The sequence below is a fragment of the Schistocerca serialis genome, chromosome 8 (genome assembly GCF_023864345.2).
Source record: "Schistocerca serialis cubense isolate TAMUIC-IGC-003099 chromosome 8, iqSchSeri2.2, whole genome shotgun sequence".
NCBI lineage: Eukaryota > Metazoa > Arthropoda > Insecta > Orthoptera > Acrididae > Schistocerca > Schistocerca serialis.
Window position 1 is genome coordinate 23,579,117 of NC_064645.1, and position 14,079 is coordinate 23,593,195.

Genomic DNA, 14,079 nt, shown 5'->3' on the forward strand with positions numbered 1-14,079 from the left:
GGTGGTTCCTACTGCACTCCGGCCCCAGACGCTGCCGCTGACAGACCGCGAGGACGGCCACACGACGAAACACGCGGAAACTGAAGTGGAGGGGTCGACGGACGCTGTGGCAACGGTGATGCGAGAGGAGCTGCAGGATTCGAACGCGCCGGAGCGTCGTAAGAAGCGCCGCCTCCACTCTGGAGGTTCGGCCCCTCCTCGTACTGAGACACCAGATAACTCTGCTGGTCCGTGTCAGACAGGTCCTCATCACCAGACACCGGACTTCGCATTTGGGCAGTGAAAAGGTGCCGTCTCGTTCCGACGAGGCGTCCTCTCGGGTGTCCGTCGATTCTCCGGCAGCGCAGGACGGTGCTGCGGAAAGTGCACGGACGCCGCATACCGGTAGAGCCCCCACGGTAGTGGAAACTGACTGGGCTGAGCTGGACGACGACGTCACCGACGTGGCTGCTCCCCCTGGTGGACACTCGCATTCCTCTTCCACCACTGAGCGCAACTGACGGCCCGGGAAGACGTCGGAGGGGCTGTCTTCTGAGTACCTGTAGTGAGATGACGGGCTTTGGAACTTCCCCTGTCGGGTATTGTGCAAGGGTGACAGATGCTCGGACCCAGGCACACCAATTAGCGACAGATAACGTTAATACTATTACTTAGACTGTGAAACAACAGCTTTTAAACGACATTCTGTATGCGTCAGATGTGGATATGGTGATGATGCAGCAAATCTGTACTACCGCGTTCCAGAAAGTAGATGGCTACGTCTCCTACACAGTGCCGAACTCAACAGCGAGAGTGGAAGGGCGATACTGGTCCGAGAGGGGATCCTGGCTTATACACCTTCGGAACAAGGATTGGCGATAACAGTAAGTGGTATCTGTATTGTCAACGTTTACGCCCATCCGGCACAGAAAACAGACGAGCATGTGCGAAATATTATTGGGAAGCGATCGTGTCCTTCTTTACTGGCGAATTCGATCATTTACTGGTGGAGGGGGACTTTAGTTGTGTATTGGCGCCAAAATTCGAGCAATGTAAAGGGAAATGGACTTGTACAACACTAGGGGCAGAACCCGTGAGACTCGCGAGGGATATAAGTTTTTTACTACTCACTAGCCGAGTCGACTCGATGTTTCTGGTGGGCTACGCGATAAGGAGGTCAATGCTGAACGATAGCCACTGCCTGTATTGACTATCTAGTTTATCTGTGTATCATCTCCCATCCTCAACAACACGTGTGGAGAAGCCGCGGCACACGAAAGCTCAGTTCGTCACTGTTGGCGGACACCGAATGTCGTCAGGAAGTCGAGGATGTGTGGGCGACGTGACAACACCGGGTTCTAGCATACCCCTCGGTGCGTCTCTTGTGGTCAGAATGTGTTAAACTTATGATACCACGAGTTCTTATACAGTACGATCGGGATAAGACGAGGGGGATGCAGGAGACTCTTGATTATTATTGCACAATGCTTCGTGAGTTGTCATTTCAGGATCCCTCTTCAGAATATCATGCAGACGTTCGTCGCGCCAAGGCACGCGTCCTTGCGTGACGACGACTGCCAAGTCAGCGTGATCCGGGCAAGGTGTCTAGGCAACATCGCTGGGGAACGCGCCTCGACGTACCATGTGTCGCGAGAACACAAACGCTACCGCCGATCATTAGTCACAGATCTTCGTGAGTCAGAGGGACCTCAACTGATAACATTTCGGTTGGATTTTTTGAGCATTTCTGCCACCTCTTTGCCGACTCACCGACGGCTCACGGGGTTCATAGTTGATGGTCGCGGAGACGACATTGCTGTTAAAGGTAGTCTGAGATAACCAGTTATAGACGTCGGACGCCGATGCATCGTGTATACGGATGGTGTTAACCCCGTCAGAGTCAGCTAAGTCCTGAAGAAGGTCCTCTGAAGCACCGAAACTGGTAGCCACAAAATAAATAACATCGTAACGACGGCTGTAGGTGTTACATTTCACTACACTATATTTTATCGTCAGTTGTGAGCCAAATGGCGGTTCCATCAGTCTTCATCTCCGTAGTTAGGAGCTGCATCAAAGATGATGGTAAACTGTCGCGAAGCAGGCTCGTCTCAGATTGACAACTCAGTCCGACTACGACGCCCGCTTTCAGTGGTGCTCCCTGCGATAGCACTGGAGCCACCGACGCACGTTATGCGACTCTGTCTCAGTGGAACAACGCTGCACGAGAGCTCATTCGCCTGCCGTGTCTGCGCACGCCACCTGATACTCCTCGTCCGCTCAGGACACGAAGTGCGACAGGCTGTCGGGCATCTCAGAACTTACATGATGGCGGCAGGTGGTGACGTTAACGTTACAATCTCCTGAATACTACACACTGTACGAGGCACGGAAGACGTACCGCGACCGTTGCGCACGGTGGAAACGCTGCTATACCTAAGGATCGCATTTACTCGTTCTCTTCGCCGGTCAGCGGAGGCGAGTTGTCGGCGGCGGTTTCGTAATGTCCGATTGTCCATACGTAACGCTTCGTTGACAGCCGTTCACCTCGCGTCACGGCCGCCACATTTAGGGCAGATCCTGCCGATACCGAAGGGTATCGCGTACTGCCGCACGGCTTCCTTTGTGTAATATGTCAGCACTGGGATGTTATTTAAGATCAGTTACGACACGTTTCACTACCGTTCCGGAACTGTGGCCTCAAACTTACGAAAGTGCACATCAAAGCTTTGGCGCTTAATCTGAGAGCAGTACTTCGGAATTGGCAACAGCGAAAAGACACCATTACGTCATCTCTGGTACACGAATCTCATCCGCCGTCGTTCGAACCTGCCATAGAGGTGGACAAAATCTCGGCTGCAATTTCACACATTTTGTGGATTACAGTAATGTTCATCTGGAAGTATCTTCCGTGGGAACGCCCACGACTCGGGAGATCTATCGCTACCGGATGAGTCTCCACGGGCGCGACGTCATGGATATCAGACACCCAACTGTAGCCTGGCAGCGCGCAGTGTGTCCGCCGCTACTGCCAACGGCTGCGTCATCGCCATACGTGTATCCTCATCAGCCGAAAAACTGTGAGACAGGACCGGCTGTGCGCCATTCGTATGGCCGCAGTGTCGGAGGACGTTTGGATGCTCACGCGTTTTCTTACTTTCTTTCTTTCTTTTTGTTTTTACCAGACACGACGTTCATTCCGAAATAAGAGACGCATGTAGTCAACTGCATCGCTGGACATTCGATGCAATACGTGTTTGCGCCAGATGTATTGTCCGTGATGGCTTATTGGATATACCTACAACATCAGGAGCTTATAGTTGTCACACGAAATGTAGAACTTACTATCTGGGAAGACTGTTCCACAATCCACCCGACAGCTCGGGTGTCCCACGAATGAGACGACTGGATAATGCTTGCGAATCCTACGAACGATGGTAGGCAGATATATCGACACACGTAAAGTTCCACCAAATAGTCGCCACCCGAAACAGGGGTGCAGCCCCACTAGAAGGGATAATTAAGTTTAATCCGCTGGACGCAAGATTTAATGATACATCACCGTGTGCTGCTGGGAGTGTGACACAGGTGACTGTTGTCTTTTGACTCCCGCCCCTGACGACGATAGCCACTTGCCATTCCATTTCGTTGTATTAAAATAATAAAAGAAATGAAGCAGTGCTTGAAGTGTAAATAAAAAACAACTTTCTTACTTCTAAGCTGGTAAGACGACCGCTCGTGGAAAAAGAAGCGGTTAGGGCTCGAGTGCTGGTCGCATTCGTAGCTGATGGTTTTTTGTATTCAAAACTGCGATTACATTCCAGTAGGGATATTTTTTGAAGGTTGTCAAAACGCTTTTAAAACTTGTAAGGAACTAAGTAAACGGTCGCACAAAATCTTAACACAGGAACCGCACTGATTCATTGTCTCCTGAAACAGAGGACAGAGCAGCTGGTACGATGGTTGCAACTCTCTATTTTGCTATAACTCGCATTCTGTTAAAATTTGAAGTGGGTAACGTCTTTGCTTGGCAATGACAACATCTTCGACTGGGGTTCGAACCCAGACAACGCTTAAATTTTGAATAAAAATTATCATCAGTGGTGGTCAAAGACTTCCTGCACGGGAAGTCACCCCTCATTCAGCCAACGACTTTGTAAAAGATGGCGGAAAGAGGAAGAGGTTCGAGGCACTCTTGCCATTGGGGTGGGAACTACCCCTAAGGGCGGAAGAATCAGCAATGATCAATGGCATGAGGATGCAGAAGGCAATGGAAACCACAGTATTGGAATAAATTTCATTCTTTGCCACCCTACATTGTTGCCAGATGTATCCAAGATGGTGGTCATGACGTCATTCAATATGGCGGATTTTGGCAGGAAGTTTGAACATTGGCAGGAAGAAGATCAATTCACCTACCTCCACTAACCTAACTCCCCTTCCCCAGAAAATGGCGGCAAGTTCAAATTACAACAGGATCATGCACCACACCACGGTTATCTCTACTAAGCTAAGAAAATCGCGAGAAAGAAAGACACTTGTACTAACCTCAGTCACCCGACCGCCACCTACTCCTACAAACTGGCGCCAAGTTTGAATTTTGGCAGTAAAGAGAGGTGACTTGGGGTTTCGCTGTCAACCTAAGAAAACTGCGGGAAACAAAGCTCACCTCCACTGACCTTAGTCACCCGACCAACATCTCTCCCTACGGATTGGTGGGAAAAGGACTCAGCCTGCACTGGGCTGGCGGAGAGAGGAAGCAGTGTACTTTATTTATTTTAGAGCAATTTACTTAGTGATGGAGTATATTTATCACAGTGATACAGAACACACGCTCTGACATGCTGCATTTCTTGGAGACCTGCAAACTACTCCTAAGTAACTCAGGTATAATGCTCTACACACACGCCTGCTAATTGTAAACCGTCAAAATAACGCATTCACAGCCTACAGACATACAAATCACTCGTAAATAATGCAATAATTTACGTCCAGATTGCCAAACAACTCGCAAATTGTCAAAATAATAATTCATCTAAATCGCTCTGCAAACATGCTTCCTAATCATCAACTATCTAAATCATGCACCAGTCTTTATTTAAACAACTATAGACAGCTGCACCACCCAGTGTGTTCGCCAGGACACCACTTACCCTTACCCACCCATGTTGTCAGGCTAATGTACACTAATGTGCACTGACGTGTACTAACGTGCACAACGCATGACGTAGCCCTAGATGGTGGGTGTAAATGGTGATAAAACGACTCTGCCTGTGCTTTTTATTTTGCAGGCAGTGTCTCCACCACGAGATCCAGACTCCAACTGACCTAGTATACAGTACTGGCACCAGAGGGCGCTCTCGCCCCTGACGTCACCTGTTCAACCGCTTCGTCTCTGTCGCCATTCTAACGGGACATGTCCGACATGCGCTACTGCCGTCACAGGGTCAAGCTCGTACTGACGATACAGACTGTGCAACAGAAATCTGGCCACGATTAAACAGAACACGTGGACGCCGCTGCCCCCCTGGACCCGACACCACCCCGGCCGCAGCCGGGCACTCCCGCCGAAGTGACGTGGCTGCCAGACCGCACGCAGACGTCCGTTCGGGTCCTGCACGCATGAGGTGGTGGCATCCCCATCATACTTGACACACCTGAGAAATTCCCCTCCAAATACGTCATCACCTAGGCACATTTGATGATGCCATCGTACGGGCGCGAAGCCCTATTTTCAAAGCACAGACGCTGCAAGGTGGCCCGTGCACATGTGCACGCTTGCAAAAACACCCTTAATCGGCATTCTCCATGTTTGGAAATAGATAACTGTCTAAGCACAGACGGGGGCGATCATTGGAAGAGCATCTAACAATGTTGTCAACATTATACTGATGTCGCATGACTATGTAAAAATAAGAACCGAGTCGACCTTGTTGAAATTGTGTATTGTCCAAGAAACAGGTAACGCTCACATTCTCGATGTCTCAGCTCGTATGCACGGAAATTCTTGCCCTAACAGAATCTGTTTGCATTCGACATTATTCTGCGTTATTTTCGTAGTCTTCCTCGCAGGCCTAACGCGATACCCCCTCCGTCACGTGCAACCCTTCCTGCTTTCAACACACATAAGCGTTCCCTCCACAGATGATGAAAAGACTGAAGGAATTGAAGCTTTTCTCTCTCACACACATTCTTTCTATGAATTTATAGTGCACGAAAATATTGTAGGAGGTAACTATTAAGCAAAGCTTTCCCAGTATGTCACAGCAAAGAAAATTAGTCACTGCCGTATACTTACGTGACGGGCGGGACAAACGTCTGTAGACGAGAAACTTGAGCAAAATATATGAAAAAATTAAATTCTGCTTGCGTAAGAAGGCGCCAGCACTCCAGGCGGCAAAGAGGTTGCGAGAACAATAACAGACGCCAGAGTGAGGGAGCCTATCAGATAGGAGGCCAAAGACAGACTCGCAGGAAATGCACTGCCGACGCCCTCTCGGCCCCCAGTACTCAGATGGCCACAGCGGAACGGTGCGGCCGGTCAGCCCGTCATCCGCTGAGCCGCCAGTCGCAGCCCGGTGGCAGCGGCAGCCGCACTTAGCTCGGCCTCCGGCTCTGAGATTGGCAGGGCGTAGCGACCAGAGCAGTGTACTTCACCAGCAGTGAGGCTAATGTGGACTGTTACGAAATATATTATACCACAACACGTGGTCCATCTTAAGTAACTTCTTGTTCTCAAGAATAAAGAACACTGTTGATACCTGTGTGCAGTTGTGTTGCAGAAAGTAAATACCAGCCACCAGCAACATCCTCTCCTCGCTTCCCCTGGAACAACCGCACAGTGACAAAGAGACGACACAAAAACTGGCGACGGGAATAATTCGGTCAAGATCTTGCTTGCTTCTCTCGTGCTATAGCTTGCAAGGGTGCTCATTTCACATTGCTAATTTGTTGTTGTCTTCTTGCATGTATTCCAGGAGGGGATCAGCAGAACTAATCAAATTTCTCTTTTCAGAGGCTTTCCTTGCTTTTTTGCTATAACGTATCTGTGTAAACAATGGTTACCCTGCCCCCTCCACCCCCAGCCCCCGCGCCTCAGCCGCAGATGGCCAATGTGACTGATCTAACACAGGCTTTTCAGTTTCAGAACCGACAAATTGCTGCTTTGCCGACGACGGTACAACGACTTCTCGCTGCACGAGCCGTGTCGGCTGTAAAATGGTGCTCCCGCATTTGGAATTGCTCTAAAAATGATTAACTCGCCGCCAAGAAGAAATGAAATAGAGTATTAAACCGCCAGAGAAGAGACCAGATACTTGTCACTTGCTTGCCACCACTATTGCGCCACTGCTTCAACTACTTCGGAAAACATATGTATACCGGTGTGAACCAGTGTTTTTTTTTTGCGGTAATAATTCAAATGTTGAAAAACTTGTGTTTCACCATTGAAATTGTCCACTTCGTCCTATGCTATAAGTGCTAAAGATCGAGTATCTTGTTTGTGAAGAACTAATAATTTGTTTTTAATTTAAATGTGCCAAAGTTTCAGTGCTAAAGAGCATAAATGTTGACAGTTAAAATCGTTCGCTTCACAAGTAGTAAAAGAGGCACATAATATTAAACTTGCGAGAAGCTTCAGTTTGCTATGAACTGATTTTACTTTGAAAATGCCAAAGTGTTAGGACTAATGAACATAAATGCGGTCAGTTAAAATCACTTGCTGCACAAGTGTCGTTGTAAAGCACTTAATTTTCATCCTATTTGAAATTTACCTCTAACTTGAAATTATTTTGAAGTTAATTAGGTATATTGTCAGTGCAAATGGTTATAAAGCACTGCAAGATAATTAATATCAAGTGGGATGGGCAATCAGTATTACTGTAATGAAAAGTGTTTCTGTAAGATGCACATAGTTCATGATAAAGGAAGCAGGAGAAAGTTAATTTGAATCTGGTTTTTTGCTCACGAATCTGAAACATTGCCACTGTGGAATGAATATGAAATGTGTTATTTCAGTGTCATATTATTCCATTTGTGAGATGTATATGTTTATTAGTCAAACTTTAACTCTTGTCAGGTGCCACATAGTCTCGTGTTGTCTTTGGGAAATTTTTTTGCGCTGAATTAGTTAAAGGTTGAGGTGATGATTGTAGTTAACAGAAGTAAAGTCACTTTTACGTTTCTCCACTTTTCATTCGCAGCCACACTACACGACAACGGTTCGGCATCTCGTGGGGAAGGAGGGGGGGGGGGGGGGATGTGCTAGCATAAGCTGGCGCCAGCACTCCTAGCGGGAAAGACGTAGTGGGAAGACAGATAATAGACGCCGGGGCAAGCGAGCCTATCAGAAGGGAGGCCGATGCCCTCTCGCCCCCGGTAGTTAGATCGCTGCCGCGGACCGGAGGGCCCGGTCGATCCCGTTCGGTCGTCCGGTGAGTCGACGAGTCGAGTCGTCGGTCGCAGCCCGGTGGCAGTCGCAGTCGCAGCCACCTCGGCCCGTAGCTCAGTCGGCACCTGGCGACCGGAGTAGTGTGCGCAGCGGGACGTGTGCTCCGTCAGCAGTGAGGCTAACGTGGGCCGTTACGGAAGAGCTCGTAACGCGACAACGTTCCTGAGTAATTTTCTGTTCTGATAAATAACGAACCCTGCTAACACCTGTGTGCAGTTGTTTTATAGAAAGAGGGTACTGGCCACCAGTAACATCCTCTCCTCGCTCTCCACAGTACAAGTCTACGGTGACAACGAGACAACACAAAAGAAATTAATTGATTCTGATAAAAGATGCCAACTGAGCGTCTGTTTGCGTCACCCTCCCATAATATCCTCAGCCAGAGGTCTCTCAAACGACTGCCAACGTCATTGTTCGACGATAGTGGACCGATCTGCTTGACATTATTCTGATGCAGAGGTACACGCAATAAATGAAGGAAATGAATGTCAATTTGATCTCGCAGTGGTTCGACCTAGGGACATCGATATAAGTGAAGGAAGAACGCGTAATGCATCTGGTCGTTCTAACCGGGAAGGGTCACTCAAGCGAAAACGCTCGCTATTGGGTGGAGTGCCGTCACGTCACGACGAGGACCCTAGCGCAGCGCAGCCGCACGCTTACGCGGCAAATGCGCCGCACCGCAGACTCCGTGCCGTGTTACTCGTTCGTTTTACTTTCGGTTTCGTTCGATACGCACCTGTACAAGTAAAAACGAGGGGCCTGACGGGTTCTGTACACATTAGGAGTAAATAAATGATAATTAACATGAAGAATAACTCACTCGTTCGATGAAGAAGCAAATCCTGTCTGTTTCTACTTCCGTTTACCAGACGACGATGCAATCCGTAACTGCTTCCTCTTTGCGGCACATTTCTTCATTGCTTCCAACTTTGCTCCTCGACTGAGATGCCTAATCCTTATAAATGTTCTCGTTTTTACGTAAAGAGTAATAAATGCTTCACGAACTGCAGGAAACTTTTGTTTTAAAATAGACCACAGAGACTTTAAGACATTTTTTGTTTACACACACCATTTCTGTGAAAAGCAGCAAATTCTTCTTCAAACTGCAACACTCTGTTTTCCCATCCTGGCGTTGGATTGTAAAGACCACCACGAGATATAATGATATCCATTGTGCAGCATCATCTCCTTCACTTTTTGCTGCTGCAAGGCTTAGTGATTTACCAGTGTTGTGGCACTTAAATGCAATATAGCCTGCAATGTATTTTACCGCATCTGGAAGAACATGTGAGACTACAGAGTCATCCCCCATTGTTACCACATCTGTCAGTAAATTTTCTTCAACATTCACAGTTTCTGGGATTTCTCGTAGCGGCGCTTCGTCAACAACATTTACACACAGCTCACTGGCAATGAAGCTTAGGGATGCAGAATCCGGGTCGACGTCACACTGGGAAGACTCTGTGTTTAATTCTTTAGTAACTGGCGTGTTCCCAGAGAAAGAAATATCACTTGGATTACCCGTCAGTATAAGAAGACGTATCCTGTTCCTTACGTCAAAAGGCGTAGGACTGTTATAAAATATACCTAATCCTCGTACCCAAGAAAAAAAGTTTTCCAGGCAATCGTGATTCAGTCTACAAGTTAATATATACCTAACTTTCATACTTTTCAGACTCTCGAAAAGACCAAAGAGAGATTTTACTGAAGTTATGAAACCTTTTTGGAAAGGCAACATTCTTTCTTTGTCACCAACGCGCATTGCTGAACAGATATCTAAGAATCTCTTCAAAGTATTTTCTTGAATTCTGACATTCATTCCAAACCCACTACGCAGGAGTGAGCATTCATCTTTTGCAACTCTAGGGTTCAAGACATCAAAGATGTCGTTAACGAGTTCAACAAAATTACTTTCAACGTCTTTATGAAGAACATCCTTCAAAGCCTGAGCTGTTTGTCGTGAAAATAGGCGCGCTGCCATCCGTACATTCTGCCTTGCTCTTCCAGTTACGTTTAAGTGCGCTTCAGTAGCGTGGCGTGTTATCGTCGAGTCACTCTTTTGATGCTTTAAAAACTCCTGCCTTAGATGTTTTGTATCCATCAGGTAGCGTAATGCCTGTATCCAAGAAATGGTTCCGTAATAACTTTAACAGATGTGGTACATCGAAGAAAACCCATACATTCCTTGTGTCGTCTGCTGGATTTACGAAATAAGTTCTCTGCATCGACAGACAGTTCCTTCCAAACTTTTATATTTTTCCCGCCCATATAACACGTCACAGGAACTGCCTTAATGATGCTCTGAAGCAAATTACTAGTCATCGCAGTGTCGAAATCATAGTAAACTAGTTGTTTCCACTGTTTACGCAACTCACATATCATGCAAACTTGTACATTGGAATGTGGTCCGACTACTACGTCTTCAGACGAAACCATATGCGGCCATCAACACTTATTTCGTCAAATATCAGAACTGCTAGTCTCTCTTGAGTAGTAAAAGTGTGTGACTTGGCTTTCAATAAACACGGGATATCTTCAAGAATACCCGGTCTGCATTTAAATTCCTTCGTCCATTTCTGAAGGGTTGCCCTGCATGGCAAAGGAATTTTTCGCTTTCGCAGATCAAGTGTATGCTTTAGGTGACAGAGCTCTTCGTCTACATCTACATTTATACTCCGCAAGCCACCCAACTGTGTGTGACTCTTAAAGTCAATGCATAGGCAATGTCCTCTGAATTCCACTTTACCCTTTGTTTTGCCGGCCGTGGTGGCCGTGCGGTTCTAGGCGCTTCAGTCCGGAACCGCGAGACTGCTACGGTCGCAGGTTCGAATCCTGCCTCGGGTATGGATGTGTGTGATGTCCTTAGGTTAGTTAGGTTTAAGTGGTTTTAAGTTCTAGGGGACTGATGACCTCAGATGTTAAGTCCCATAGTGCTCAGAGCCATTTGAACCATTTTTACCCATTGTTTTCATTTAATAGGCATCTTATTTGCGCCGGTGTAAAACACTTTGACAATACACTATTTATGCTTTTGAGAAATTTGACTTTTTCTTTCGCGCCAGATGACTTTCTGTCCGCTTCAACGAAAGAACACGTCAGAGATCGTTCGTTTTACTTCGTGAGGCTGCATCACATTTTTTTAGTGCCACTTCTTTCTGTGCATTCAGTTTTTTGTAAAGTTCAATATCGGCCCTCAGTTCCTTAATTTCCAAATCCTTATTCACTACTTCAGTGAGCTCATGAGCGCAATCTGTACATGTGGTTCAGTCGACTTTCTTTTTTTTCGGTGACACAGTTTCTAAAGTCGTCAAAGCTCGCTTTTGCAAACTTCTTGCTCCACAGCGTTGTGCACGACTTGCGCATCCCTAACGAATGAATTTAATTTTAATTTTATTATTCCTAAAATTATTTACCGAGAAGGCCTACTATTTCTAAAAAAATTTACTGAGTACTAGGCAACTGCATTATTTCTCACTAAAAATCAGATAAATTGACAAAAGTGATTAAATATCAGTGGCATAAGCGGCTACAATAGCTTAATTTGATAAAATGTAAAAATAAAATTTTTTGCGGATATACAGTCAAACGAACCAATAGCCTCCAACACAGGAATCACAAACCATACGACTACACTACGAAGTCAACTGGTCACTATCACATATTCTTACAGAAGTAAAGCTAAACAAGTTACGCGAAATATGCTGATTTTGTCATTTGAACTATATACTAGCTCTAAAATAGTTAACATATCGAGAATACGTAAAAATAGGGCTATTTCTACGACAAATGAAGCTATTATATCCAGGAGGAAAAGCAAATACACCTGAGCAACATTATTTATTGCCTGTACAATATAATCATTCCCTCCAGTAAAGCAGTACAGTAATGCATCAAAAAGCGTTGCATTTATGTTAATTCATTTGCATTACGGTAATTTTTCAGTTTCAATTATTTACAGTGTTATGTATGTGCAGACGTCTTACCCTTTCGTTTGCATCACTGCTTTCCGCAATTTCTTCTCCATGTCATTTCGGAATGTTTATGCAGGGGATTGCTGTTGGTAATAACTTCTTTCTTGAAGGTAACACTAGAAGCTCATTTCTCAGATCCCGTTCACAATCTTCAAGCCGAAAATGAGCTGAACGCACACGTGCAGTTTTCACGTTCACTTTGTCCTTGCGTTTGCATCGAACTGTCCATTCACGTTGCAAGTGCTCATCCTTGCGAAAAACGTGATAAATAACGTCCGTCGTCGTTCGAGCAGTATTACTGCAATGTGCCATGGCACAGTTACAGTGACTGTCTCAAAACAAACTACTCTTTGGGATGCACTCTGCCACTCCCGTGTTCCACTGAATTCACAGCACTGCAGCGTCCTCTCCGTGACGTCAAGGCGCGCAAGGGCGTCTGGGACTTTTTTACTCGCTTGGGGCCGGAATGGCCTACCTGCATTTTCTATATACCTTGGTTCTACCCTCGATCAATTCGTCATAGTCCTTTCTTTACTGGCTGTCAACAGAAATACATAGTAATAGTAATTCATACATAGTAATAGTTGTATCACAAAAATCAGAGAGGTTTGCTTTTTAAATAAACTCGACTCACAGATTTCCGGTAAATACCATATGTTTGAGTAAATACAGAGGAACATACGAGCAGATGCTTACACTATGAGATACCCGACAGATATAAGCGCCACCGTAGTGCCAGAATAAATGAAGTACATAATGATCGCTTATTTGTTTACCGACACTATACATTTTTCATTTCCGCTTCGTTCACTTAGCAAATGCCTCTAGCCAAATGATTTTAATTAAAAATCTTATTTCTTTATGTGAAAAAGAAGAAAATACTATTTTACTATAAAATACAGTATTAATAGATTTCTATAAATATGGTTTTGAAATCACTGTGGGGGCGATGCATAAATGTCCTTCGTAAATAACAATCATGTATAACGTTTTAGGGGCCCCTTGAGTGCACGAAGTTATGTAATGAACAGAACATAGTTTGGGCATTCAAACAGTTACCAACTAGTAGACACATTTTCGCTTAAATATTTGGCAAAAGAGTTTTGTTCTTTTTAAACGATTTAGTTTTGATTTTCTGATAGTAAACTATATTAAAAAATATTTTAGTTTTGCTTTAATCATGTAATAAAGTACGAATTATTTGGTATCTGTGCGCTGATCGATAAATTATCAGTCTTTATTTGAAGGTTTACCTTGGATTAGACGTTTTTACTATATCTACTTTCGACTTTATGAGGCACAAGTGAACAGTTGTGTTTATGTGGCGTTTCATTTTGTCTGATTCCATCCCTCGCCCCTGGGTGCAGCAGACGGGAAAAAAGCCCCCGTTCCCTCCCACCCCCCACCTCTAAAAAAAGAAACGCAGCGAGGGATAAAATTTCCATCCAGTTTACTCAGTTTAACATAAAAAAATTGCTCCATATTTACAATTTTATCGAAAGGTACCGTTACAAAAAACAGAATTTCGTACTTAATTTTTTCGCTTTGTGTTATCAAAGTTATCGTGTTGATTGTTTTGAAATCTGAGCTATTTTTGGTTCCACAGTTTACAAATTGTAATAAAGTTCTTAAACTTTAGACCAATGTGACCCTCGTCAGCAATTAAGTCTTCTGCTCTAT

At 45.4% G+C, this 14,079-nt stretch overlaps 1 protein-coding gene across 1 annotated transcript in view; it reads right to left on the reverse strand.

Moving 5' to 3' along the window:
* LOC126416533 (mucin-5AC-like) overlaps nt 1–473 on the reverse strand; it is a 56,869-nt gene extending 56,396 nt beyond the window's left edge. Inside the window, exon 1 of the mRNA XM_050084279.1 lies at nt 150–473. Within this exon, the coding sequence (XP_049940236.1) occupies nt 150–473 (324 nt within the window). The remainder of the gene's footprint in view (nt 1–149) is intronic.
* Nucleotides 474–14,079: the final 13,606 nt, after the last annotated feature.